Genomic DNA, 27,814 nt, shown 5'->3' on the forward strand with positions numbered 1-27,814 from the left:
GATTCCATAATTGAGCTAATCGATTCTATTGTCAGTCGAAAAAAAGATATCAGAGAAAAATATCTCCAAATTTAATGAATGTATTAGGGAGTAACAAAGAGGATTATAATTTGGGATGCACAGCCATGGCAAGCCACAGGTGCACCCGAAAAGGAGAAAGGAAGAGGAAGCTTTTATTTGGCAAACAGGGAGAGGTTCACATAAGCTGCCTGGAAACAGAGTTCACTGGTTCCAGGGGCTCAAGATCGCAGTTAGCATCAGTTCTGTGGTGGAGATGCCGCTATGGGGCAGGTGTTCTTTCAAGAGCATCATCTCTCAATTGCTGCAGTCCTAAAAACATCCAGACCAGGCCAGGCAAGGTGGCTCATGCTTGTAATCCCAGCAGTTTGGGAAGCTGAGGCAGGAGGGTCGCTTGGGCCCAGGGGTCTGAGACCAGCTTGAGCAACATGGCAAGATCTCTTCTCTACAAAAGCTTTTTAAAAAAATAGCCATGTGTGGCCAGGCACAGTGGCTCATGCCTGTAATTCCAGCACTTTGGGAGGCCGAGGCGGACAGATCACCTGAGGTCAGGAGTTCGAGACCAGTCTGGCCAACATGTTGAAACCCCGTCTCTACTAAAAATACACAAATTAGGCCAGGCACAGTGGCTCACGCCTGTAATCCTAGCACTTTGGGAGGCTGAGGCAGGTAAATCACCTGAGGTCTGGAGTTCGAGACCAACCTGACCAACATGGAGAAACCTTGTCTCTACTAAAAATACAAAATTGGCTGGGCGCGGTGGCTCAAGCCTGTAATCCCAGCACTTTGGGAGGCCGAGACGGGCGGATCACGAGGTCAGGAGATCGAGACCATCCTGGCTAATACGGTGAAACCCCGTCTCTACTAAAAAAATATAAAAAACTAGCTGGGCGCGGTGGCGGGCGCCTGTAGTCCCAGCTACTCGGGAGGCTGAGGCAGGAGAATGGCGGGAACCCGGGAGGCGGAGCTTGCAGTGAGCTGAGATCCGGCCACAGCACTCCAGCCTGGGCGACAGAGCGAGACTCCGTCTCAAAAAAAAAAAAAAAAAAAAAAAATACAAAATTAGCCAGGCATGGTGGCACATGCCTGTAATCCCAGCTACTCGGGAGGCTGAGCCAGGAGAATTGCTTGAACCCAGTAGGCGGAGGTTGTGGTGAGCCAAGATCACACCATTGCACTCCAGCCTGGGCAACAAAAGTGAAACTCTGTCCCCCACCCAGCCAAAAAAAACAATATGTAGCCATGTGTGGTAGTGCATGCTTGTGGTCCCAAGCTGCTGAGGAGGCTGAGGTAGCTGGATCTCTTGAGTCCAGGAAGTCAAGGCTGCAGTGAGCCTTGCATTCTGCATTCTAGCCTGGGTGACAGAGCAAGACTCTATCTCAAGAAAGAAAAAAAAAACAGTCTAGTGGTAAACCTGGTCTCAGAAATATCTGCGTATGTGCCAAATGTAGGTCGTGAAAAGCATGAGATGCATGAAGGATGTGAAAGAATTTCTTGTGGGGTTATTTTAGAAACTCCTCCTGATGGTTCTTATCTCAGACATGCAAGCAAGAGCCCTTTTTTGTGCCTTCCCTGCTCCAAGTTTGTTTGGGTCTGACAAGAGTGCTTTCAACCTGTTATGACCAGCTGCCTGACCCTCCAGTGCCTGGCACACAGGACAGGGACAGCAGATGTCTTCTGAATAAATAGTTTGTTAGCCAGGATTCACAGTATGGAAAGATGACTGGGGCTGCCATGGCCACCCAGCCTCCCTGGAGCCTTCACTGCCTGGAGCTGGCTGAGGGTGGCAGCAGCCAGGATGAAGAGGAAAGCCTAACACCTTGACTTGTTTCCCTCTTCATCCAAGAAGGGAACCTGGGAACCAGTCTTCAGTGGGAATCTTCTGTGGATGTAGAAAACCATACCCTAAAGGGGAAGGGAAGGAACACTGAACCCTCCTCATGGGCCTGGTAGCTTTCTATACAAGTTACCCTATGTAATCTCCACAGCAAGCCTACTAGATGCTAAGATCTCCATGTGCAAATACCCCAGAACACCACCAAGATGAGGCATAGGGACTCATTGGAAGCCTTGTCTTCCTTGGGCCCATCTGTGAGGAGCAGAACAGCTCACCTCTTGCCTGATGTGCTAGTCCTGGGTGATGCATCCAGCCTACCTCTTGTTGCCACCCTATCCCACCATCAGTGCCACACACCCATGAACACAAACCCCTTGGGGCTGAGTGGCTGTGCCACTGTCACAGGATCCTCAGGGTGTCACTTCACCAGCTGGAAACTTCTGTGGCCAGTGGCGGCTTTGCCTGAGTTTTGCTTGGGCCCACTGGGCTCCTTCTGCCCACTTGGCCTGGCAGGCTGTGCTTGTCTTGACTACTGGTCCAGATTCCATGCCTGCCAAGGGCAAGCCAGGTGCAGAGCGGCAAGGGTTGCATGAGCAAATGAGTGCGGGGTCCAGCCACTGGGCACAGCCAGGCATGCCAGCTATGGCAGGGTGGGCAGCTCTAGGCACCAGCGCGGGCCCTGGCTACCTGCTGTGGCTAGACCAAGCATACTGCAAGCAGCTTCCACTGTGGGCACCAGGGAGCATGGTGATGCCCAGAAGCTTGGAGGCTCCAGGAACCACAGAGCTTCAAAGAGGGTGTCACAGCTTTGGCTTGGGGAACTCCTAAATCTGGGCTCCCCAACGGGCCGCAACTCTTCTCTCTTCTTTCCTCATCACCCACAACGTGGTGAGTTGGGGGGTGTGCTTCAGCCTGTTTGTGTTACACCTCTTTCAGTCCCGCCATTCAGTGGGTCCCAAGTTCTTGTCCCATGTCCAGGAAGAATGAGGTACACAGACAACTGGAGGGCAAGCAAGGAGAAGAGGTGCTTTGCTGAGTGACAGATGACAGTACAGCTCTCAGGAGACCCAAAATGGGGAGCTCCTTTCTGCAGGCAGATCATCCCATCATCTGTGCAGCCCTCAGAGGAGAGGAGACCTGGAGTGGGTAGCTCCTATCTGCAGGCAGGTCGTCCTGATGAGTGTACAGCCCTCAGTGGAGAGGAGACCCACAGTGTGTAGCACCTCTCTGCAGGCAGGTTGTCCTGTTTTCTGCCTGAGTCTGGCTGAGTCGGGGGTTTTTATGAGCTTCAGAGGGGAGGAAGTGCGTGCTGATTGGTCCATGGATGGGCCCAGAAAAACCATGGTAAGTTCTCACTCCAGTCTGCAGAACTGGCAGCCCAGCCCCCAGGCCTCAGTCCATCCCTGGCTTGAAAGTGAGGTTTCACTGGGGACCCTGCCCCTTTCCACCCAGGAACCTGTCTGCTTCCTGCCCTTGTTCACGGTGCCCAGGCTGTTTGTGCCAAGGGGTGCCTGCAGACCTGCCTTGAGCTGAACTAAGCCACACCTTGGCCTCTCTGCCATGCTCATTGGTGTCCAAAGTCTGGAGGGGACTGAGGCGGCAGGTGGCTGGTGTGTCAGCACCACCCCTAGCGTGCACACACCTGGCTGGGTCGTGATAGTGCCTGGGCTCAGCCACAACTTTGATCCAAAATCAGAGCAGGTGCCAGGAGCAGTGAGAGGCCAGTCAGTGGGAACAGGCACTTCCAGGCCTGCGGGAGCAGGGGAGCTTCCTGGGCCCCTGAGAGCACAGGGATGCCTAGGTCAGCAGCTGCGGCTGGGCGGCTGCAGCTGCTTCCAGTAGTGTGGGGCTCCCGCCCCACCAACCTGAAAGAGGGTAGGGCTCCCACCTGTTCCTGGCTCACACTTGCACTGGCTACTGCTGCCAGCACCACCTCATCCAGGCCCTGCCTGCCTCGCTGCTCGGCTCCTGAGAAGGTGGAAGCACTGGTTCTAAGCCTACAGACAGTGTCAGGCTTAGGAAAGTAAGGACATAGCAGCCAGGCTGCCATGTTGCTTGCTAGTTACTTGAGCAGTATAAAGTCGGGAGAGTCCAGGGACCCAGAGAAAGCAGAGATAGTGAGATATGAATACGACCAAGAGGGACTTATTCTCTGCTCAGTGATTCAGCAGTTTGGGCACAGAAGCACCACTGAAGACGTAAGCCATGTCTCGGAGCACTTGTAGATCATGCTTGTTGTCCACTTGTGGAATCTAGAGGGCAAAAGACTGCATCAGGCAAGGGACAGCTCAGCTCTGTACTCCTTTAAGAGGTCAGATAAAAATGGCATATCGCAAAGAACAGTTCTTACTTCAACTGAAGGGAGAACCAGCAATAGCCCTGAAAAAAATAACCCATAACCAAAGATGATAGCCTTTTTTCAGTGCCTACTGCTTCTCTGGAATGAGTTTCTGTGTTCTCTGTGAAGGGACAGGAGGAACAGGTTCCCCTTTCCCCACCCTTCAGTGACATGGGACATGGCTGTCACTGATGCAGCACTCAGCATATTCTCTGGCATTGGCAGGTGGTTGTTACATGTTTATTAAATAAACAAATATTAACAAAAAGAAAAAATGTGGACTCGATCTGAGGGGGAAGATAATGAGTCTAAGGGGAACATGTTGAACGCCAGGTGCTCTGGACATCTTGTGGTGTGGGACATGAGTCCAGAGCTCATGATCTCAGTTGAGATATTGAGTCGGGGAAGTAGAAGAGCAAAACTAAGGCTGAGGAAGAAGCTCTTGCATCTTTGATGGTTATCTTTTTTGCAGATATCAAGTCTGTATCTCTAGCTGAGCCTCTTCTGAGCTCATCCCAGTCTACTCATCTTCCAAATGTCTGTCTCTTACAATTTTCCACACTCACCGCATTTAAGACAGAGCTCATCGTCTCCCAAGGAAACGTGACTTTCCCCCTGGTTTCCCAATTCTTCCAAATGGTCATGGACTCTTAGTTACCCAGCCTAAGCCATTATATTCTCCTGGATAAAATTTAGTAAAATTTTAGCTGCCCGGAAGGCTTGAGATTGAAGATGCTCATTTCTCTGAGTTACATTAAAGAAAAAAATGGTGCTTGTTTAAAAGATCTTTCTGGAGTATTACAGTGTAGCTTTTTCCACCATTCTTGTTTCGCCATGGGATGCTCTTCTCCCAGCACTTGCCAAGACTCTGTCCCTCACATCCTTCAGGCCTCTGCCTAAATGTGACCCTGGTAGAGAGGTCTTCTCTGATCCTACCTTAGTCAAAACAGCACCTTCCACCTTTACCCTGCTTGATTTCATTTCATATTTATCACTATACGATTAGCTATTTTTTTCTGATATCTTATTATCTGATGTGTGCATCTCTCTCCCTGTATTAGTCCATTTTCACACTACTCTGAAGATACTACCTGAGACTGGGTAATTTATAAACAAAAGAGGTTTAATTGACTCACAGTTCTGCATGGCTGGAGAGGCCCCAGGAAACTTACAGTCATGGTAGAAAGCAAAGGGGAAGCAAGGCATGTTTTACATGGTGGGCAGGAGAGAGCACAGGGGATCTCCCTCATTATCACGAGAACAGCATGGGGAATCCATCCCCACAATCCAGTCACAGGACTCCCACCAGGTCCCTCCCTCGACATGTGGGTATTATAATTTGAGATGAGATTTGGGTGGGGACACAGAGCCAAACCATATCACTCCCTCACTAAGAATGCGAGGGAGGGACTTGGTCTTTTTTACTGTCATATTCCCAGTGCTTTGAAGGTGTTTGGTACATAGCAGATGCTCAGTAAATATTTCTTTGATAAATATGTGTAAGCAGCCCTGAACAATATGTCATGTTAGATCTGGTTTACAGATTTGGAAACTGAGGCTCACCATGGCTTCTAAATGGCAGACCCAGTGACAGATTGCGTCACCTGGGAATTTTATACTTCATCAAGCAGCTTTCTAGATAAGACAAATCATTATAAGCATGTGTTTTTACTCATCATAGGTACCCAAACCACTCAAACAGAAGTGATAAGATATATTAGTGGAAGTAGTTGTTATACTTGGATATTTCTGACTTTAAAAAATTGCCTTTTTCTCCCAAATTCAGGAGGATATGGTAAAAAAAGTGGTCGTAGTAAAAAATGGAGGGAGATACTGACGCTGCCTCCTGTCAGCCAGTGCAGTGAGCTCAGACATTCCATTGGTGAGTAATTGGTGCCTACTTATGCCTGAATGGTACATCTGGCATTATATCATTCGTTAGATGTTATTCTTTCTTGAGAATATTGAAAACAAATATGGAATACGTTATTCTGTATTTGTTTCAAACATTTTATGATAAATTCTCCTTATATCTTCATTACTCCTCTCAGGAAAGAAAAACAAACCTTTAGATTTTCTGATCTGCAGTTATAAAGTTGGCTGTTGGTTTTTTTCATTAAGAACTTTTTTTTTTTTTGGAGAGGTAGGGTCTCACCATGTTGCCCAGACTGGTCTTAAACTCCTGAGCTCAAGCAATCTGCCCCCACCAGCCTCCCAAAGTACTAGGATTACAGGCCTGAGCCACTGTGCCTGGCCCACATTAAAAACATTTTTTAAAAGTAATATGTATACTCATTGTTCTATGCATAACTGAAGAAAAAGTAAAACTTCCTCTTCCCATGACCCAGTCAATTATTGTCTCCAGAAGAAACACTGTTAAGTATTGTTTAGTAGCCTTCCAGACAGTTTTCTATGCATGTTTTTAAAAAATACTGGGCCAGGCATGGTGGCAAATACCTGTAGTCGCAGCTACTTGGGAGGCTGAGGCAGGAGGATCCCTTGAGCCCAAGAGGTTGAGTCCAGCCTGGGCAACATAGTGAGACCTGTCTCGAGGAGGGGAAAAAAAAGAGGGAAAGAAAGAAAAGAGACAAGAAAAGTTTCTAGTGATCTTCAGGAAAGGATTAGTCAAATAAAAATACAGTATATCAGTATAACAGAATACTTGGCAACTATAAGGAATGAGAGTTAGCTACAGGTGCTAACATGAGCCTAGGAAGTCAAATGTAGAATCATCTTTATAGAGCAGTCATAACTGTATTTTTTAAAGATAGAATTTTCAGTTCAAAGGATACATGCATTTAAACTTTTGATGTTGCTGAATCACCCCCACCAAAAGATTGTATCAGTTTACCGTTCTGCCAACAGTATGTAGCAAGCCTTCTTTGTCATGCCTTTGCTAATACTGGTTGTTATCAGTATTTTTAATATTTACTAAACTGTTATTTGAAAAATGGTTTCTTGTGGATGGGGTAGAACATATCCATTGGATTTTTAAAATTTTTCCTTTCTCTTTTATTTTCTTTTTTTTTTTTTTTTTTGAGATGGAGTCTCGCTCTGTCGCCCAGGCTGGAGTGCAGTGGCCAGATCTCAGCTCACTGCAAGCTCTGCCTCTCGGGTTTACGCCATTTTCCTGCCTCAGCCTCCTGAGTAGCTGGGACTATAGGTGCCTGCCACCTCGCCTGGCTAGTTTTTTGTATTTTTTTAGTAGAGACGGGGTTTCACTGTGTTAGCCGGGATGGTCTCGATCTCCTGACCTCGTGATCCGCCCGTCTCGGCCTCCCAAAGTGCTGGGATTACAGGCTTGAGCCATCACGCCCAGCCTTTCTCTTTTCTTTCTTTCTTTCCTTTTCTTTTTTTTTTTTTGGAGACAGAGTCTCAGCACTCCAGGCTGGAGTGCAGTGGCGAGGTCACAGTTCACTGCAGCTTCCGCCTACTGGTTCAAGCGGTTCTCCTGCCTCAGCCTCCAGAGTAGCTGGGACTACAGGCACATACCACCACGCCTGGCTAATTTTTGTATTTTTAGTAGAGACGGGGTTTCCTCATGTTGACCAGGCTGGTCTCGAACCCCTGACCTCAGGTGATCTGCCCAACTCGTCCTCCCAACGTGCTGAGATTATAGGCATGAGCCACCGTGCCCAGCCTCCTTTTTCTTTTCTAATTCATTTATAAAAGCTGTTTATATATAAAAGGAGTTATCCTTTTATATCTAATGTGAATATATTTATAATTTTGCTTTTTTCTCTTTGGCGTACAGTGTCTTTTTTTCATACAGAAGTTTTAATATTTTATAGAGACAAATGTATCAGTATTTTCCTTCTTAGATTCTGAGCTTTGTGTTATCTGTAGGAAGGACAGACACATTTATTCCCAGATGATTTTTACAAACTAATCCATCTTTCCTTTAGTACTCTTGTAGTTCCTCTTGAAGAAAGATGACGTATTTTATTTATCAAGATTAGTTTCTGGTGGTATAAAGGAGCTAGTATTTCCCTCATTGGTTTAACTCCACCATTGTTTTAACTCCACCGAGTTTTTAAAATAACTGCTTCTTGAAGGTATAATTCATATGCCATACAACTTATCCATTTAAAGTATATAGTTCAGTATTTTTAATATATTGAGTTGTGAAACCACCACAGTCAATTTGACAGCATTTTCAGCACCCCAAAAAGAAACGCCACACCCATTGGTAGCCACTCCTCACTCCGTCCTGCTCCCTCCAGAGCTAGACAACCACAAATCCACTTTCTGCCTATGTCTTTGCCTGTTCTGGACATTTCATATAAAGGGGAATCATATACTACGTGGTCTTTTACGTAGCATAATGTTTTTTGTTTTTTGTTTTTGAGATGGAGTCTCGCTCTGTGGCCCGGACTGGAGTGCAGTGGCCGGATCTCAGCTCACTGCAAGCTCCGCCTCCCGGGTTTACGCCATTCTCCGGCCTCAGCCTCCCGAGTAACTGGGACTACAGGTGCCCGCCACCACGCCCGGCTAGCTTTTTGTATTTTTTAGTAGAGACGGGGTTTCACCGTGTTAGCCAGAATGGTCTCGATCTCCTGACCTCGTGATCCGCCCGTCTCGGCCTCCCAAAGTGCTGAGATTACAGGCTTGAGCCACCGCACCCGGCCATAATTTTTTTTTTTTTTTTTTTTTTTGAGACGGAGTCTCACTCTGTCGCCCGGGCTGGAGTGCAGTGGCCGGATCTCAGCTCACTGCAACCTCCACCTCCCGGATTTACGCCATTCTCCTGCCTCAGCCTCCGGAGTAGCTGGGACTACAGGCGCCCGCCACCGCGCCCGGCTAGTTTTTTGTATTTTTTTTTTTTTTAGTAGAGACGGGGTTTCACCGTATTAGCCAGGATGGTCTCGATCTCCTGACCTCGTGATCCGCCCGTCTCGGCCTCCCAAAGTGCTGGGATTACAGGCTTGAGCCACCGCGCCCGGCTAAAGTACTTCATTCTTTTTTTGTTGGTGAATAATATTCCGTTATATGGATATATCACATTTTATTTAGCCATTCATCAGTTGATAGACATTTGAGTTGTTTTCTAATCTTGCCTATTATGAATAATGCTGCTATGAAAATTCATGTACTAGGCTTTTAAAAATCATGATAAAATATACATAACAAAAATTTACTGTTTTAAGTGTACAGTTCGGTGGCATTGAGTTGGATATTGCATGGATATACCACATTTTCCTTATCTGTTCATCTGTTGATGGACATTGGGTGTTCCAAGTTTTTGGCTGTGTGAATAGCGTTGCTAGGAACATTGGTGTGCAAATATCTGTTTGAGTCCCTGCTTTTACTTGTTTTGTGTATATATTCAGAAACAGAATTGTTGGCCGGGCACGGTAGCTCACGCCTATAATCCCAGCAATTTGGGAGGCCAAGGCGGGCAGATCACTTGAGGTCAGGAGTTTGAGACTAGCCTGGCCAACATGGTGAAATCCTGTTTCTACTAAAATTACAAAAATTGGGCCGGGCGTGATGGCTTATGCCTGTAATCCCAGCATTTTGGAAAGCCAAAGCAGGTGGATCATCTGAGGTCAGGAGTTCGAAACCAGCCTGGCCAACATAGTGAAATTACATCTTTACTAAAAATACAAAAATTGCCTGGGTGTGGAGGCATGCGCCTGTAATCCAAGGTACTCGGGAGGCTGAGGCATGAGAATTGTTTGAACCCGGGAGGGGGAGGTTGCAGCGAGCTGGGATTATGCCCCTGCACTCCAGCCTGGATGACAAAAAAAAAAAAAAAAAGAAGTAGAATCATATGGTAGTTCTGTGTTTAACTTTTTGAGGAATACCAGACTCTTATTCCAAACTGCTGCCCCGTGTTACATTCCCACCAGCATGTGGTCAGTTGCTTCACATCCTTCCCCACGCTTTTTATTTTCCTCTTTATTTTTCATTTTCTCTAATCCTAGTGGATGTGAAGTATCTTATTGTGTTTTGATTTGCATTTCTCTAATGATTAATGATGTTGAGCATATTTTCATGTGCTTATGGGCCATTTGTAAACCTTTAGAGAAATGTCTGTTCACATCTTTTATCCATTTTAAAAATTGAATTGTCTTTTTGTTGTTGAGGTAAAGATTTCTTATAAGATTTCTTTATATATTCTAGGTATTAGATGCTTAACAGATAAGCAGGAGAATCGCCTGAACCCAGGAGGTAGAGGTTGCAGTGAGTCGAGATTGTACCACTGCGTTCCAGCCTGGGCAACAGAGGAAGGAGACTCTGTTTCAAAAACAAAAACAAAAAAAAACAACAACAAAAAAAAAAGAAGAAGAAAATAATATTGCAAATACTGTTTTTGACTTTTATTTTATCAAGTGAAAACAGACTTAGAACAGCATGTGGTGGATTGTAATGATTATATTTGTTTGCTTCTTATCCCTTTTCTTCACCCAGAAAAGGAATATAGCAGTCTTTGTGACAAGCAACCAATAGGAAGACTTCTCTTCGGGCAGTTCTGTGATACCAAACCCACTCTAAAGAGGCACATTGAATTCTTGGATGCAGTGGTAAGCAGTTTATCTCCATACTGAGCAACCCACCCAATCTTGTGCTTTTGAAAATGTAAAAACTGGCCGGGCACGGTAGCTCACGCCTGTAATCCCAGCACTTTGGGAGGCTGAGGTGGGTGGATCACGAGGTCAGGAGATCAAGACCATCTGACCAACATAGTGAAACCCCTTCTCTACTAAAATAAAAAAAAATTAGCCAGGCGTGGTGGCAGGTGCCTGTAGTCCCAGCTACTTGGGAGGCTGAGGCAGGGGAATCACTTGAACCAGGAGGCGGAGGTTGCAGTGAGCCAAGATCATGCCACTGTACTCCAGCCTGGATGACAGAGCAAGACTCTGTCTCAAAAAAAAAAAAAAAAAAGGAAAATGTAAAAACTAGACCTGGGCAATGATGTAGGAGTGGAGGGACTAGTTGTCTTGGTGTCATATTGTCTTCTTAAGACAGAAATCCCAGGCCGGGCGAGGTGGCTCAAGCCTGTAATCCCAGCACTTTGGGAGGCCGAGACGGTGGATCACGAGGTCAGGAGATCGAGACCATCCTGGCTAACACGGTGAAACCCCATCTCTACTAAAAAATACAAAAAAACTAGCCGGGCGATGTGGCGGGCGCCTGTAGTCCTAGCTACTCCGGAGGCTGAGGCAGGAGAATGGCGTGAACCTGGGAGGCGGAGCTTGCGGTGAGCTGAGATCCGGCCACTGCACTCCAGCCTGGGTGATAGCAAGACTCCGTCTCAAAAAAAAAAAAAAAAAAAAGACAGAAATCCCTTTAGTCTGAAGTGGTGTTTCGCGTAGAATTACATCTCAAGTTTTGGAGAATCACATGTAGTCGTTGAATGACTTTGAAACTTGAGGCTTTAATTGAATGAAGACAACAGACTAAGATGATAATGCTTTATTTATTTATTTATTTTTTTTTTGCGATGGAGTCTTTCTCTGTTGCCCAGGCTGGAGTGCAGTGGTGTGATCTGCCTCCCGGGTTCAAGCAATTCTCCTGCTTGAGCTTTGTGATCCGCCTGCCTTGGCCTCCCAAAGTGCTGGGATTACAGGCATGAGCCACTGCGCCTGGCCCTAAGATGATAATGCTTGTTTGGCCACCTGAAAAGTGTCCTTTCTGCACTCAACTGGCCAATGCTCTTAACTTAAAAACGTTTTAACCCAGAAGCATATGGAAGGGATAAAGTTTGTGCAAGAAGAATGATCACTTTGGATGGAATTTACTATGCTCAATAAAGTTTCCAACATTCTCATGTATCCTGTTTGAGATTTACTGTGATTTCCTTATAGGTAAAGAAACTTTATGTTTCTAAATCTTTATGGGTACCATTGGCAAGCCTACAATTTCAAAACTGTGAAATTCAGAAGCAAGTGACCAATCGAAAATTGGTGGAATTTAGCAGAAAAGCTCTCTTTCTTTTGTACCAGGGTTATGACCCTTCCTCTCTCTGCTTTGGCCTGCCCTGATTGTTGTCAGCAAATATGTATTGAGTGCTTATTATATGCAGACATATATGTCTGACATCATTGAGTTTGGATTTGATTTTTCTCTAACACAGCTTTTTAAAAACTTTAAAATGTATATATATTTATTTATAATGTATTCTTTTCAGAAAAACATTTGCGGCTGTTTTGTTGTTTGCTTCCTTCCCCCAGATCTCTTCCAGTCCTTTCCTTTCTAGCACTATTGCTAGAATAAGGTGATTTTTCTTCTTCCTTTTTTTTTTTTTTTTTTTTGAGACAGAGGTTTGCTCTTGTCCTCCAGGCTGGAGTGCAGTGGCGTGATCGCAGCTCACTGCAACCTCCGCCTCCCAGGTTCGAGCGATTCTCTTGCCTCAGCCTCCTAAGTAGCTAGGACTACAGGCATGTGCCACCACACCCAACTAATTTTTGTATTTTTAGTAGAGATGGGGTTTCCGCATGTTGGCCAGGCTAGTCTCCAACTCCTGACCTCAGGTGATCTGCCCACCTCAGCCTCCCAAAGTGCTGGGATTACAGGCGTGAGCCACTACGCCTGGCCAGTTCTTTTTGAAGACAGAGTTCCAACGTGCTGGGCCATGCCTACTCAGTTGGGGGATGGAACCCAGGGTATAGGTTTTCATGTAGTGGGTAATGTTTGCCAAGCCGCTGTATTTTAAGAATTTAGGGACCTACTCTTCTTCCTTATGTTAAAATAGCTAAACTGCATTGTTGAAACTCTATTTTAGGTTGCAGTCTTCTGATATTGTCATGATACCTGTAGTTATGCGGTGACAGCTATGTGACTGCGGTTACAGGTTATGTTTTTGTTTTTTCGATGGCAGTTGTGTAGGTTCAGAAATGTCTGTGCCATTTTGTCACGCTTACTGCTTTGACTCTCCTGGTGACAGGTGATGACAGGCTCTGTGAGCTTCTCAGGTGAAGGGACTGTGTCTTATTCATTTCGCCCTCATGGCGCCTGGCGTGGTGGTTTGCCCTGTTTCTTGCTCATTAAACGAATGAATGGCATCTGTATCAGTCAGGATTCAACCAGAAAACCAGAACCCATAGGAGGAGATATTAAGAGATGTATTGCAAGGAATTGGCTTACAGAACTGTGGGGTCTGGTGAGGAAAGTCTGAAGTGTGTAGGACGGACTGTCAGGAGGGCCATGGAGGACTCTCCAGAGATGGGCTGAAGCTGCTGTACCTGGGCAGGATTTCTTCCTCCAGGAAGATTCGTCTCTGTTCTTAGCGCCTTTCAGCTGATTCGGTGAGAGCCACCCGGATTATCTGGCATCCTCTCCTTCCCTGGAAGCCAACTGATTCTAGATTTTCATCGCATGTACAAGTAGCTTCCCAGCAGCACCTGGATTTGTGCTTGATTGACTAATTGGGGCTCATAGCCTGCCCGGCTGGCATAGTGAAGGACCGTCGCAGGATCAAACTTGCTTTCTCTTCCATTAATGACATACCACACAGTATCCAGAACTCCCAGCGCTGAAGTTTGTTTGTTTGTTTTTGAGACGGAGTCTCGCTCTGTCGCCCAGGTTGGAGTGTAGTAGCATGATCTCGGCTCACTGCAACCTCCACCTCCTGGATTCAGGCGATTCTTCCTGCCTCAGCCTCCTGAGTATCTGGGATTACAGGTGCCCACCACCACACCCAGCTAATTTTTGTATTTTTAGTAGAGACGGGGTTTCACTATGTTGGCCAGACTGTTCTCCAACTCCCAGCCTCAGATGATCTGCCTGTCTCAGCTTCCGAAAGTGCTGGGATTACAGGCGTGAGCCACTGTGCCCAGCCCTTAGATATCTTTAATGGATGCAGTGTAATATACAGAGTATTATGGGAAGCATTGCTTTAAAACTTCATTAACCTCTTTAAAACACTGACTTCTTCCCCCTGACTTTCCCAAAGAGCTGTAGCTGCTTGATCAGTAGAGTTGGTCTGTGGCTCCGAGGATATCAAACCAAAGAATCTGAAATGTAATGAAACATTATTAGTGAAGACGCTTAACTAACTTTCTCTTTTTTTAAGAGATGGGATCTTGCTATGTTGTCCAGATTGGCCTCGAACTCCTGAACTCGAGTGATCCTCCCAACCTCAGTGTCCTGAGTGGCTGGAACTACAGGTATGCACCACCACATGTGTGGCGCCAGCTTAACTTCTCTTTTTCTTTTCTTCCATCTCTCCAATCAGGCAGAATATGAAGTTGCCAATGATGAGGACCGAAGTGATTGTGGACTGTCAATCTTAGATATATTCTTCAATGATAAGGTGTGTTTTCTTCTTTAGAATGAAGATTTGTAAATAAATAATTAGAGTGCATAGCCATTTTTACTCTGGTGGATAAGACATAACATTTGTCAAAAGCTGCAATTTGGCTGGGTGTGGTGGCTAACGCCTGTAATCCCAGCACTTTGGGAGGCTGAGGAAGGAGGATCTCTTTAGCCCAGGAGTTCGAGACCAGCCTGGCCAACATAGTGAGACCATCTCTACAAAAAATAAACAAAAAAAACCTAGCTGGGCATGGTGGCGTGCATCTGTAGTCCCAGCTACTTGGGAGGCTGAGGTGGGAGGATTGCTTGAGCCCAGGAGATTGAGGCGACTGTGAGCCAAGGTCACACCACTGCATTCTAGCCTGGGTGATAGAGCAAGACCCTGTCTTAAAAAAATAAAAATAAGGCCGGGCACAGTGGCTCATGCCTGTAATCTCAGCACTTTGGGAGGCCAAGGCAGGCAGATTGCTTGAGCTCAGAAGTTCGAGACCAACCTGAGCAACATGGCAAAACCCCATTTCTACAAAAAAAAAAAAAAAAGCTAAGCATGGTGGCGTGCACCTGTGTTCCCAGCTACTTGGGAGGCTCAGGTGGGAGGACTGCTTGAGCCCAGAAGGTCAAGGCTGCAGTGAGCTGGGATCATACTACTACGCTCTAGCCTGGACAAGAGAGTAAGACCCTGTCTCAAAACCACCCCCCAACATTAATTAATTAATCTTAAAACTTTAATTTATTATACATGTTCCTGTTTTGCATTTTTGTTTGATGTCATGAGGAATTAGATCCCTTAGGAAAAAAAATTAGATCTCTTAGAAAATTGATTCAAAGTGGCCAGGCATGGTGGCTCACACCTGTAATCCCAGCACTTTGGGAGGCTGAGGTGGGCAGATCACGAGGTCAGGAGATCGAGACCATCCTGGCTAACACGGTGAAACCCCGTCTCTACTAAAAATACAAAAAGAATTAGCTGGGCGTAGTGGCAGGCGCCTGTAGTCCCAGCTACTCAGGAGGCTGAGGCAGGAGAATGGCGTGAACCCGGGAGGCACAGCTTGCAGTGAGTCGAGATCATGCCACTGCACTCCAGCCTGGGTGACAGAGCGAGACTCTGTCTCAAAAAAAAGAAAAAAGAAAAAGAAAAAAGAAAGAAAATTGATTCAAAGTGTTTACAGGTTTCAGAATATAGAGTTGGAGAATTTTATTAGTCTCTCTTAGACTAAAAATAACATTTTTTTTCCTAAAAGCTTTAATGGGTCATAGCTTTTATGCTTTTGACTTACTTGGTTCTTGTAGTTTAGTATGTCACTGAAATTAGAGCTGTAACCTGCTTCCTTTCATGTGACTTCTGTTAGAAGTCCGCAATTATGGGCAGGGCCCTATATTGTAGGGATGGAAGGAGAACTGGAACAACAGTGATAGCAAACATGTAATTAACACTGCTCTAGGCTGGGTGCAGTGGCTCACACCTGTAACCCCAGCACTTTGGGAGGCTGAGGCGGGCAGATCACTTGAGGTCAAGAAACAGACGCAAGCCTGGCCAATATGGTGAAACCCTGTTCTCTACTAAAAATAAAAAAGCTGGGTGTGGTGGTACACGCCTGTAATCCTAGCTACTAGGGAGGCTGAAGCACGAGAATCACTTGAACCCGGGAGGAGAAGGTGGCAGTGAGCTGAGATCATGCCACAGCACTCCAGCCTGGTCAACAAGTGAGACTCTATCTCAAAAAAAAAAAAAAAAAAAATCACTACTCTAAAATAATACATTATGTAATTATCACAGCAAACCTATGAGTAGATACTATTCTCAAGTCTATTTTGACATAAGACTGAAAATCAGTGACTAAGTGACTTACCCAAGGTTACACGCGTAGTAAGTGTCAAACCAGGAATCGAACACGTAGAGAATGGAATTAGAGAATAGTGTGGTGAGAATGAGTTCAAAATATTTGGATTTGAAGCATAGCCAACTGGATATAGGGCTATCGACTTAGGGGAGCTTTGTTGTGCAAAAGATAGCATGCCAGAGGGGATGGCCAGCAGGACTCTCTAGCAGCACAAAGATACATGGCAGTGGGTGTTGGAGGTATGATTCAGACCCTAATGAGTTTTCTGCCCCAGCCTCCAGCCTTACAGATTATTCTTCTCAAACACAGCTGTTACAACATAAGCATATTTTGTAGGTACCCCCAGGACACTAGTTAGAATGAGTAGAAGTTGGCCGGGCGCAGTGGCTCAAGCCTGTAATCCCAGCACTTTGGGAGGCCGAGATGGGCGGATCACAAGGTCAGGAGATCGAGACCATCCTGGCTAACACGGTGAAACCCCGTCTCTACTAAAAATGCAAAAAAATTAGCCGGGCTTGGCGGCGAGCGCTTGTAGTCCCAGCTACTTGGGAGGCTGAGGCAGGAGAATGGCGTCAACCCGGGAGGCGGAGCTTGCAGTGAGCCGGGATCGCGCCACTGCACTCCAACCTGGGCGACTGAGCGAGACTCCGTCTCAAAAAAAAAAAAAAAAAAAAAAAATTTAAAACTTTATGCTTCAAAGAACACTATCAAGAAGTGAAAACATAACCCACAGAATGGGGAAAAGTATTTGTAAATCAAATACTGGTAAGGGCCTAGGATCCAGAATATATAAATAACTCTTACAACGCAACCATAAAAAGATGACCCAATTTTTTTTTTTTTTTTTTTTTTTGGAGACGAGTCTGACTTGTTGCCCAGGCTGGAGTGCAGTGGTACGATCTCGGCTCACTGCAAGCTCCGCCTTCCGGGTTCACGCCATTCTCCTGCCTCAGCCTCCTGAGTAGCTGGGACTACAGGTGCCCGCCACCTCGCCCGGCTAATTTTTTTTGTATTTTTAGTAGAGACGAGGTTTCACGGTGGTAGCCAGGATGGTCTCGATCTCCTGACCTCATGATCTGCCCACCTCGGCCTCCTAAAGTGCTGGGATTACAGGCATGAGCCACCGCGCCCGGCCCAATTTTTTAAAATAGGAAAGTAAATGTAAATTTCAACACAGAAAAACAAGCGTATTTCTGCCAAATCCACCCTCCCTTCCCTCTCCACCAGTGGTCTTTCCCATCAGAATTTCCTCTGCCTAAAATTTTAAAAAGCAAGGCACTGAGTCATTTGGTATGTTTGCCCTGGTAACTACTTATTCTGAAAAACAATGAATGTTCCTTAATGTAAAGCCCCAGAAGTCTCAGTTCTGCACCAGGCTGGTAGTTCTATACCTTACCTTGCCACACTTCAGGTCACCTTAGCTTCTCTCCCTCTCTCTCGTGGATATTAGAAGCACTGCTTTTCCTTTGTGTGGGAATAAATAACTATTAATATAAAAATTTTCTATGATATTGAAAATGGGAACACTATTTGGTGTTAATCATTAAATAGTCTTAATAGAATCAACCTGCTATTTAGTTTCAGAAAAATTGAGACCTTTGGAGGGGAAATAAGACTGTTAAAATATTGTCTTTGTCTTCAGAGAACATTTTATCTTGTTTTCTGCTGTGTCCAGTGCCTGAAACAATGCAGATTTGTGGGGCAAATGAGTGAATGAACAAACTTCTTTTCTTTCTTTTTTCTTTCCTTTTTTTTTTTTTTTTTTTTGAGACAGAGTCTTGCTCCGTCATGAGGTTGGAGTGCGGTGGCGCGATCTTGGCTCACTGCAAACCTTCGCCTCTCGGCTCTCCCCTTGGTGATGTGGGCGCACCGGAGAGGGACTTTCCAAGTCTCTCCTCATCCATCAGGGTGGTTGTTGTGGGGCTAAATGAGACGATATATATGCGTGTGTGTGTGTATGTTTTTTTTTTTTTTGAGATGGAGTTTCACTCTTGTCGCCCAGGCTGGAGTGCAGTGGTGTGATCTTGGCTCACTGCAACCTCTGCCTGCTGGGTTCAAGTGATTCCCCTGCCTCAGCCTCCTGAGTAGCTGAGATAACAGGCGCCTGCCACCACGCCCAGCTAATTTTTGTATTTTTAGTAGAGACAGCTTTCATCATGTCGGTCAGGCTGGTCTCGAACTCCTGACCTCAGGTGATCCACCCTCCTCGGCCTCCCAAAGTAGTGGGATTACAGGCATGAGCCACCATGCCCGCCCGAGACCATAGATATTTAAATGCCTCAAATGTATCAGATAATTTAAATGGCAGCTACTAATCATGATTAATTGTGATAACTGTTGATTTTTTTAAACGTGAGTTTTCTCATTGTTTACTATCTTTCAACTTATGTTAGGAAATAACTGATTTATAAACACATATTTCCTCTGGTCGCTTGGCCCTATCAGTCAGAAGTCAGTCTAGAATGCATTTCTTGTTTCGGTTACAAATTAGGCGCACAATTGAGCATGACGTGGTATTTTTTCACTGAATCTGGACAGTGGTTTTGACATGTGTTTCCTTTTTCCAGAATTCTCTGGATGAGGGTTAAAGAGAGTGGGGCCTGGGCACCTGGAACCCTGTGAGTGGGAATATAGAGTGGTGGAGCCTTTTGGGAGGGCAGTTTCACCATAAGTATGAATGTTTAAAATGCTTGCATCTTTTTGAGCTAGTAATTCTGTTTTTAGGAATCTATCCTATAGAAATACACGTGTATAGAGACATTCATGGTGATGCTGTTTGTATGGGAAAATTGGCAACTAGGATGTAACTGGAGGCAGATAAACTCATACACTGGAAGACTGTGCAGTCACTCAAGAAAATGGGGCAGCTCTGTAAACATCAGCACATACTTTAAACACTGGACCCAGGCTGGGCACAGTGGCACATGCCTGTAATCCTAGCACTTTTGTAGGCCGTGGTGGGCAGATCGATTAAGCTCAGGAGTTGGAGACCATTTTTTGGGCAACATGGCTGTCCAAAAAATACAAACATTAGCCAGGTACAGCTGGGCACAGTGGCTCACACCTGTAATCCCAGCACTTTGGAAGGCTAAGGTCTTCCAAAGGATCATTTGAGAACAGCAGTTCAAAATTAGCCAGGCGTGGTGGCGGGCACCTGTAATCCCAGCTGCTCAGGAGGCTGAGGCAGGAGAATCGCTTGAACCCGGGAGGCAGAGCTTGCAGTGAGCCAAGATTGTGCCACTGCACTCCAGCCTGGGCCACAGAACAAGACTCCATCTCAAAAAAATTAGCCATGCCGGGTGCGGTGGCTCAAGCCTGTAATCCCAGCACTTTGGGAGGCTGAGACGGGCAGATCATGAGGTCAGGAGATCGAGACCATCCTGGCTAACACAGTGAAATCCCGTCTCTACTAAAAAATGCAAAAAAAAAACTAGCCGGGCGAGGTGGCGGGCGCCTGTAGTCCCAGCTACTCGGGAGGCTGAGGCAGGAGAATGGCGTGAACCTGGGAGGCGGAGCTTGCAGTGAGCTGAGATCCGGCCACTGCACTCCAGCCTGGGTGACAGAGCGAGACTCTATCTCCAAAAAAACAAAAAAAAAAAATTAGCCAGGTGTGGTGGCATGCGCCCATAGTCCCAGCTCCTTGGAAGGTGGAGGTGGGAGGATTGCATGAGCCCAGGAGGTCCTTTTTTTTAAAAGGCTGAAGAATATTCTGCCCTACGTGTATACTGCATTTTATTTATCCATTCACCCACAGACACCTGCGTTGTTTCCACTTCGGGCTGCGATGAATTATGCTGCAATGAACATGGTGTGCAGATACGTCTTTGAGATCCTGCTTTCCGTTCTGTGCGTGTGTGTTTTGTTTTGTTTTATTTGGAGACGGAGTTTTGCTCTTGTCACCCAGGCTGCAGTGCAGTGGCACGATCTCAGCTCACTGCAACCTCCGCCTCCCAGGTTCAAGCATTCTCCTGCCTTAGCCTCCTGAGTAGCTGGGATTACAGGCGTCTGCCACCTCGCCTGGCTAATACTTTGTACTTTTACTAGAGATGGAGATTCACCATGTTGGCCAGGCTGGTCTCAAACTCCCGACTTCAGGTGATCCATCCACCCACCTCGGCCTCTCAAAGTGCTGGGATTACAGGTGTGAGCCATTGTGTCAGGCCCTCTGTCCTGTGTGTGTTTTGATGTGCATCAGAGAAGATCTGAAAAGGCAGACAATAGCGGAACACTGGAGAGTGGGACTAGCGTGGAGGGGCAGGTGGCACTTTGACTTACATTTTATGCACTTTGTGTTTCATTTTTTTTTTACAATAGGCTTTAGATTCTGTTTACTAGTAAGTTATGAAATCACTAAATGGTTATGTATTTGGTTTGTACTATATTAAGTTGGCAGCCCCTTTACCAGAAATACCTCCAGATGTTGTGAGAGAATGTAGATTGGGACTGGAGGAGGAGAATCCTTCCAAAAAAGTCTTTGAGGAATGTACTAGGTAAGTGGTTCATGCTGAGCCCTGCATCTGTTATCTGTGACTAACACCGAGACAGACAGCTTACAGGAGGTTTCTCTGCATAAAACAAGTTCTTAGAGTGTAGTTGACCCTTGAGCAACATGGGCATTAGGGACGCTGATACCACCCAACCCTCTGCGCAGTTGAAAATATATGTATAACTTTTGACTCTCCCAAAAGCTTAACTGCTATTAGCCTACTGTTGACCAGAAGCCTTACGGATAACATAAACAGCGATGAACACATATTTTATATGTTATGTGTATTATATGCTATGCTTTTACAATAAAGTATGCTAGAAAAAAGAAAGTGTTATTAAGATAATCATAAGGAAGAGAAAATATAATTCCTATTCACAAAGTAGAAATAGATCATCATAAAGGTCTTCATCCTCGTCATCTTCACGTTGAGGAGGCTGAGGAGAAGAAGGAAGAGGAGGGGCTGGTCTTGCTGTCTCAGGGGTGAGAGACACGGAAGAAAATATGAGGAGAAGGAGGAAGAGGAGAGGCTGGTCCTGCTGTCTCAGGGGTGGCAGGGGCGGAAGAAAATACACGCATAAGTGGCTCCTGGCATCTCAACTCGAATTGTCCAAGGGTCAACTGTACTTTACCCATTAAAATGATTACTTTCTCTAGAAAGAGGTGAATGAAGAGTAATAATTCCATGTACACGTGAGGCACACTGAAAGGGGTCCCATCGTTTAGCACCAGTATCCTAGCATCCTAGGGGAGTGGCGCACCTAAGCCTGTGCAGCCAGAGCATGGTGGAGCTGGGGCTGGAACTCGTGATGCTTTAATGATGCATGTGCCTTTAAAATAACAAACAGGCCAGGCTCGGTGGCTCATGCCTGTAATCCCAGAACGTTGGGAGGCCGAGGTGGGCAGATCGCTTGAGGCCAGGAGTTCAAGACCAGCCTGGTCGACATAGAGAAGCCCCATCTCTACAAAAAAAATACAAAATTTAGCCGGGCATGGTGGTGTGTGCCTGTAATCCCAGCTACTCAGGAGGCTGAGGCACGAGAATTGCTTGAACCTGGGAGGCAGAGGCAGCAGTGAGCCGAGATCATACCACTGCACTCCAGCCTGGGCAACACAGTGAGACTGTCTCAAAAATAAACAAACAAACAAACAAACAAACAAACAAATAAATAAATAAATGCACTCCAGCCTGGGCAACACAGTGAGACTCTGTCTCAAAAATAAATAAATAAATAAAATAAAATAAAAAACAAGGCTTTCTCTGTCTATCTGGCTTTCTCTTGAGGTGTGGGTACTCTGCACACTGAGGAGCTGGGTTAGATGCTTATTCCTTTAGAGAGAATTCAGTGGCCAATTCCACATCCCATAGATAAATGGCATGCATCCCATCTTTCTCCTAGCCAGGTGTATGGCACTGGACTAGAACCCTTCCCTCTGTCCCTCAGCCTCTCCTCTGAAAATGGATTAGAGTAAGTGGATTAGAGTAAATGTAAATATTTTCAATTTCAAGTCATCTTTTACTTATTCTTGTTGGATATTCACATTAATGGTATTCTAGTGTTTGTGATTTGAACTGTTTTGCAAAAAGATGTTGTCTCTGGCTGGGCGCCATGGCTCATGCCTATAATCCCAGCACTTTGGGAAGCCAAGGCAGAAGGATTGCGTGACCTCAGTTGTTCGAGACCAGCCTGGGCAACACGGTGAAACCCTGTCTCTAATACAAAAATTAGCCAGGCATAGTGGTGCATGCCTGTAGTCCCAGCTATTCAGAAGGCTTGAGGTGGGAGGATCAGTTGAGCCTGGGAGGTCAAGGCTGCAGTGACTGTGACCTCACCACTACCCTCCAGCCTGGGTGACAGAGCCAGACCAAAAACAAGAAAAGAGATGTTGGCTTCATGGCTCCATTTGATTGCTTCTCTGGTATAGCAGACAGGACAGGCTTGGTCTGTGCTCTCTGATACTGGTCCTGGGACATTGTGGTAAGAATCAGATTTCTTCCTGTCTTCATCTGGGATGTCACAGAAGCCAGGAAGGACCAATCTTTCATTCCACACTTTTGTTCTTCACATCCCTCTCCTGGGCATGTACACACCCTAAACTCTTTCTTGTACATGTGCACTAAGAGACGTGTAATAGTAATAACACAACAATAATCAGGCTAAGCTTTGTGGCTCACACTTGTAGTGTGAGCGCTTTGGGAGGCTGAGGAGGGAGGATTGCTTGAGGCCAGGAGTTCAAGGCTGCAGTGAGCCATGATTGTGCCATTGCACTCTGGCCTGGGCAACAGAGTGAGACCCTGTCTCTAAACAATACCACCAACAAAAAAAAAACAACAATAAATGCTTGGAAGTATTAATACATTTACCTGCTCACAGTAACCCTACGAAGTAGGCATGATGATTATCTCTGTTTTACAGAAGGAGAAACTGAGGCCATAGAGGTTGGGTAAGTTGGCTCAGGTCCCTCAGCCAGTGAGTGGCTGAAGCAGGACGTGCAGCAGCCCATGGCTATGACTTCTGTGCTGTCCTCCAGGGGACCCTTCCACTGTGCCTTGTACGTGGGAAGCATGCTGCTTGGCAACAGAACAGCTGACGCCCTCACTCCCAAGAAGGGAATGCATCCTTCTATTTCACTGCTCTTTCCATTCATTCTATTTCACTTCTATTTTCACTTACAGCATTAGAACCTAATGTGGACTTTTATAATAGCAAATTCAAAATATTGAATTGTGTGTAATGATTGCATTTCCCATATTCAGTGCCTATTAATACACTAAAACACACTTGTTTTTACTTCTTGATACAGCAAATGTATATAATTTTATAAAATCTCTTTCTAGAGTTGTCCATAACTACTTAAGAGGGGAACCATTTGAAGAATACCAAGAAAGCTCATATTTTTCTCAGTTTTTACAATGGAAATGGCTGGAAAGGTATGTTCTAATTTTAAACTCAATAGCCAGTTGAAGTGGCACACACCTGTAGCCCCAGCTACTCAGGAGGCTGAGGCTGGAGGATTGCTTAAGGCCAAGACTTGAAGGCTATAGTACGAGATGATCATTACTATGAATAGCCACTGCACTCCAATCTGGGCAATGTAGCAAGACCCCATCTCTAAAAAAGAAAAAAAGAAAAGAGACCTCAATAAAACAAGTGTTAACTTCTCACGATGCGTACTGATTGACATAGACTTTTCTATCTGTCAAAATACAATTAGAAATTTTGAGTTGTATATGATATTTTTATACAGAAATTTTCATAGGTATTAGTATTATACAATTTCTTCTGATTTAATAGACTCTGTTCTCTCTTTTTAAAATGGCAGGTATCCCTGTTGTTTCAGTGACTAGAAAATAAAACTTAGCTTAGATTTTTGGTGGTAGAATAGGATGCAGTGGGTGGCACCTGGCAGTTAAAACCTGCTCAGCCTCTTACTGTTTATGTGGCCTCAGGTAAGTGGCTTAGCCTGTATGAGTGGCAGGTCCTTGTTCTGTAAATTAGAGGTAATTATAGAATCTGCCTCCTTGGACCATTGCTAGGATCACCTGGGAAATGTGTGTACAACGCTTATAGCACAATGTTTGGTGCACAAAATAAGTGCTTAAAAAGTGTTAGCTGCGGGCCGGGCGCAGTGGCTCAGGCCTGTAATCCTAGCACTTTGGGAGGCTGAGGCAGGTGGATCACCTGAGGTCAGGAGTTCGAGACCAGCCTGTCCAAAATGGTGAAACCCGTCTCTACTAGAACTACAAAAATTAACCAGGCGTGGTGGCATGCACCTGTACTCCCAGCTACTTGGGAGGCTGAGGCAGGAGAAATCACTTGAACCTGGGAGGCGGAGCTTGTGGTGAGCTGAGGTGGCTCCACTGCACTCCAGCCTGGGTGACAGAGTGAGACTCGGTCTCAAAAAAAAAAAAAAAAGTGTTAACTGCTACTAGTGTTATTATTAGCACTATTATTATTGATCAATTAAATTTCCAGTTCTTGCTTATACATGCTGTTTTTGAGGCATTGGGTATAAACATCTTTGAAGTTCTTTTTTCAAAGGATGGCACAATGTGTATATGTCATCTTCCTCACCTGCTTTCTGACAGGTTGAGAGGGGTCTACCCAAGACTATACCAGCAGTTGAGAACATACACATTTCCTAGTGTCAGCTGGTTTCAGACCTGTCTTTAGTTAGTAAGGATAATTGGACTGTTCTGCCTTTTGCTTCAGTGTCTTAAATGTTAATTAAGATTAATTGGCCGGGTGGTGGCTCACACCTATAATCCCAGCACTTTGGGAGGCTGAGGTAGGCGAATCACAAGATCAGGAGTTTGAGACCAGGCTGGCAAACATGGTGAAACCCCATCTCTACTAAAAATACAAAAAATTAGCTGGGTGTGGTGGCGGGCGCCTGTAATCCCAGCTACTTGGGAGGATGAGGCAGGAAAATTGCTTCAACCCAGGAGGCGGAGGTTGCAGTGAGCTGAGATCGTGCCACTGCACTCCAGCCCTGGCAACAGAGTGAGACTCCATCTCAAAAAAAAAAAAAGATGAATTAATTGCTCTTAGAGCAAGTCAAGAGCTATCCTGCTAGAGGGAGCCACAGTCCCTGAGCACAGATACCCTTTGTCCTGGGCATCCCCTTCCCTTTGAGCAGAATGGTTCACTAAAGGAGGCGAAGACAAGCGCCAAGTAGTATTTTCTGTTTTAAAAGAACAATGCAGGCCGGGCGCGGTGGCTCAAGCCTGTAATCCCAGCACTTTGGGAGGCCAAGACGGGCGGATCACAAGGTCAGGAGATCGAGACCATCCTGGCTAACACGGTGAAACCCCGTCTCTACTAAAAACTACAAAAAACTAGCCAGGCGAGGTGGCGGCGCCTGTAGTCCCAGCTACCCGGGAGGCTGAGGCAGGAGAATGGCGTGAACCCGGGAGGTGGAGCTTGCAGTGAGCTGAGATCCGGCCACAGCACTCCAGCCTGGGTGACAGAGCGAGACTCCGTCTCAAAAAAAAAAAAAAAAAAGAACAATGCAATGTGAGACCTGAAACTTGTTTTTCTCATTGATTAGGCAACCCGTAACCAAGAACACATTTAGATATTACAGAGTTCTAGGAAAAGGCGGATTTGGAGAGGTGAGTAATGGGAGCCAGTTCGGAGCAGCGCTGCTAGCTGGGTAGGCAGCAAGGTCCTGAGAACACGGCTTCAAGTAATGCATCAACCCTCCCAGTACACTGTTGCCTTAGTGGGCATTTTGGGAATCATCTTAGCCGACTGTGAGAATCCACATGGAATTTTGAGCAAAAGGTTTTGAAGAATCCCTTCTCTTGGTGACTTTACCTTTTACCTCATAGTTCTGAAGAAGCTGGTTTCCATGCTGATGCCCCAGCTCAGTCACTTTGCCCAGATGGAAAGATGATTCTGTTCCTGTATTGTGGAATTTCCATGATTCTATTTCCGTAAATTTAAGACTTGCCCCAAATTCACATAGTACAGAGTGAATTATTCAATATACTTACGTAACCCCTACTCTGTTTGGACACGTATATACCTCATACCTACATCAAAAGGTGTGTGGAAATGTGTCCGTTTGGGAAAATCCTAAGGAAATGACTCACAGACTCACGAGGAGTTTTTTGTTTGTTTGTCTGTTTGTTTTGAGATGGAGTTTTGCTCTTCTTGCCCAGGCTGGAGTGCAATGGCGTGATCTCAGCTCACCACAACCTCTGCCTCCTGGGTTCAAGCGATTCTACTGCCTCAGCCTCCCGAGTAACTGGGATTACAGGCATGCGCCACCACACCTGGCTAATTTTTGTATTTTTAGTAGAGGAGGGTTTCTCCATGTTGGGTGGGCTGGTCTTGAACTCCCGACCTCAGGTGATCTGCCCTCCTCAGCCTCCCAAAGTGCTGGGATTACAGGCGTGAGCCACCGCGCCCGGCCCAGGGTGTTGTTTAAATATGATGGGTCTCCTAGATGGAGACCACTGTAGTTGGCGGATGGAGAACAGCAGCAGTTCTGGTCTGGGGATTTAAAAGAATGTTAATGACCTTATTAGTTACCTGGAGTGATCATATGAAGTTCGAGAACTTATAAGCCCCTAAGAGCCAGGCAAGCCATTGCCAAACTAACACTGTATGTTTAACTCAGAAGCAGGTTACACTGCCTGGGTGTGACTCAGATATTATTGCTCCCATATTACATTCAAAGCAAAAGCCACTAGCATTGGCTTGAAGTTAATTAGAAAGCTGACCTAGGAGGCAGCACACTGCAACCGAGATCTGTCATGCACCTGCAGCTTGACATGACAAGAAATTGGCCAACATAGTCATGACTTCAGTAACAGTACTGTCCCTCTGCTACAGTTTCAGAGACCATGAAGAATATTTTGCCTAATCCAATCAAATACTTGCTCTCATCCCTCCAGAACAGATATTTCTGTAAGAAATCCGCCCTCTGTTTGAATATATCCTAGAACAGGAAATTCATTTTCTCACTTCGAGTCTTGCTAATCTGCCTCTAATGATCTGCACATGCAAAGACTCAGATTTTGTGAAAGAGCAGAGGAAACATTTCTGGAACATGGGTCATGTGTTTACAAAGGAATGAAAGTCTAATTATGGCCACATGTCAGTTTATAAAACATGTCAGTCCTGATAGGATTCAACAGGGACATGTTAGCAAATTTTAGCTATTGTGAAAGACCTGGTGCTGGGTGCGGTGGCTCACGCCTGTAATCCTAGCACTTTGGGAGGCCAAGGTGGGCGGATCGCTTGAGCCCAGAAGTTCCAGACCAGCCTAGGCAACATGGCAAGACCCCGTCTCTATTTAAATATTTAGTATAAATAAATACATAAAAAAGAAGACAAGAAAGACTTAGTATAATTATGATTGTATAGATTACTTTTTAACAGATTTACTTGGGTTCCCAAACAAATGACTGGCTGCACGAATCAAGCGTGGCAGTTTGCAGCAGACTTGCTCTGGAGGTGGTGCGCTTTCCGTCAAGGCCCAGAGGCAGGGAGCAGTCAGCCCACCCCTACTCCGAATAGCCT

At 45.7% G+C, this 27,814-nt stretch overlaps 1 protein-coding gene across 18 annotated transcripts in view; it reads left to right on the forward strand.

The window, feature by feature from the left end:
- Positions 1-27,814, forward strand: part of GRK4 (G protein-coupled receptor kinase 4) — a 72,631-nt gene that overhangs the window by 15,709 nt on the left and 29,108 nt on the right. For 8 of the 18 annotated variants that reach the window (XM_033213546.1, XM_033213541.1, XM_033213543.1 and 5 more), the window contains 6 exons: positions 5,980-6,075; positions 10,608-10,720; positions 14,374-14,451; positions 20,681-20,784; positions 23,620-23,712; positions 25,833-25,896. In XM_033213546.1, coding sequence (XP_033069437.1) covers positions 5,980-6,075; positions 10,608-10,720; positions 14,374-14,451; positions 20,681-20,784; positions 23,620-23,712; positions 25,833-25,896 — 548 coding nt within the window. Of the gene's footprint in view, positions 1-2,725; positions 2,744-5,979; positions 6,076-10,607; positions 10,721-14,373; positions 14,452-20,680; positions 20,785-22,574; positions 22,760-23,197; positions 23,226-23,619; positions 23,713-25,832; positions 25,897-27,814 lie in introns of those variants that run through there. The other 10 variants (XM_033213559.1, XM_033213551.1, XM_033213548.1 and 7 more) reach the window with 10 other exon arrangements.

The sequence above is a fragment of the Trachypithecus francoisi genome, unplaced genomic scaffold, assembly GCF_009764315.1.
Source record: "Trachypithecus francoisi isolate TF-2019V2 unplaced genomic scaffold, Tfra_2.0 Lachesis_group1, whole genome shotgun sequence".
NCBI lineage: Eukaryota > Metazoa > Chordata > Mammalia > Primates > Cercopithecidae > Trachypithecus > Trachypithecus francoisi.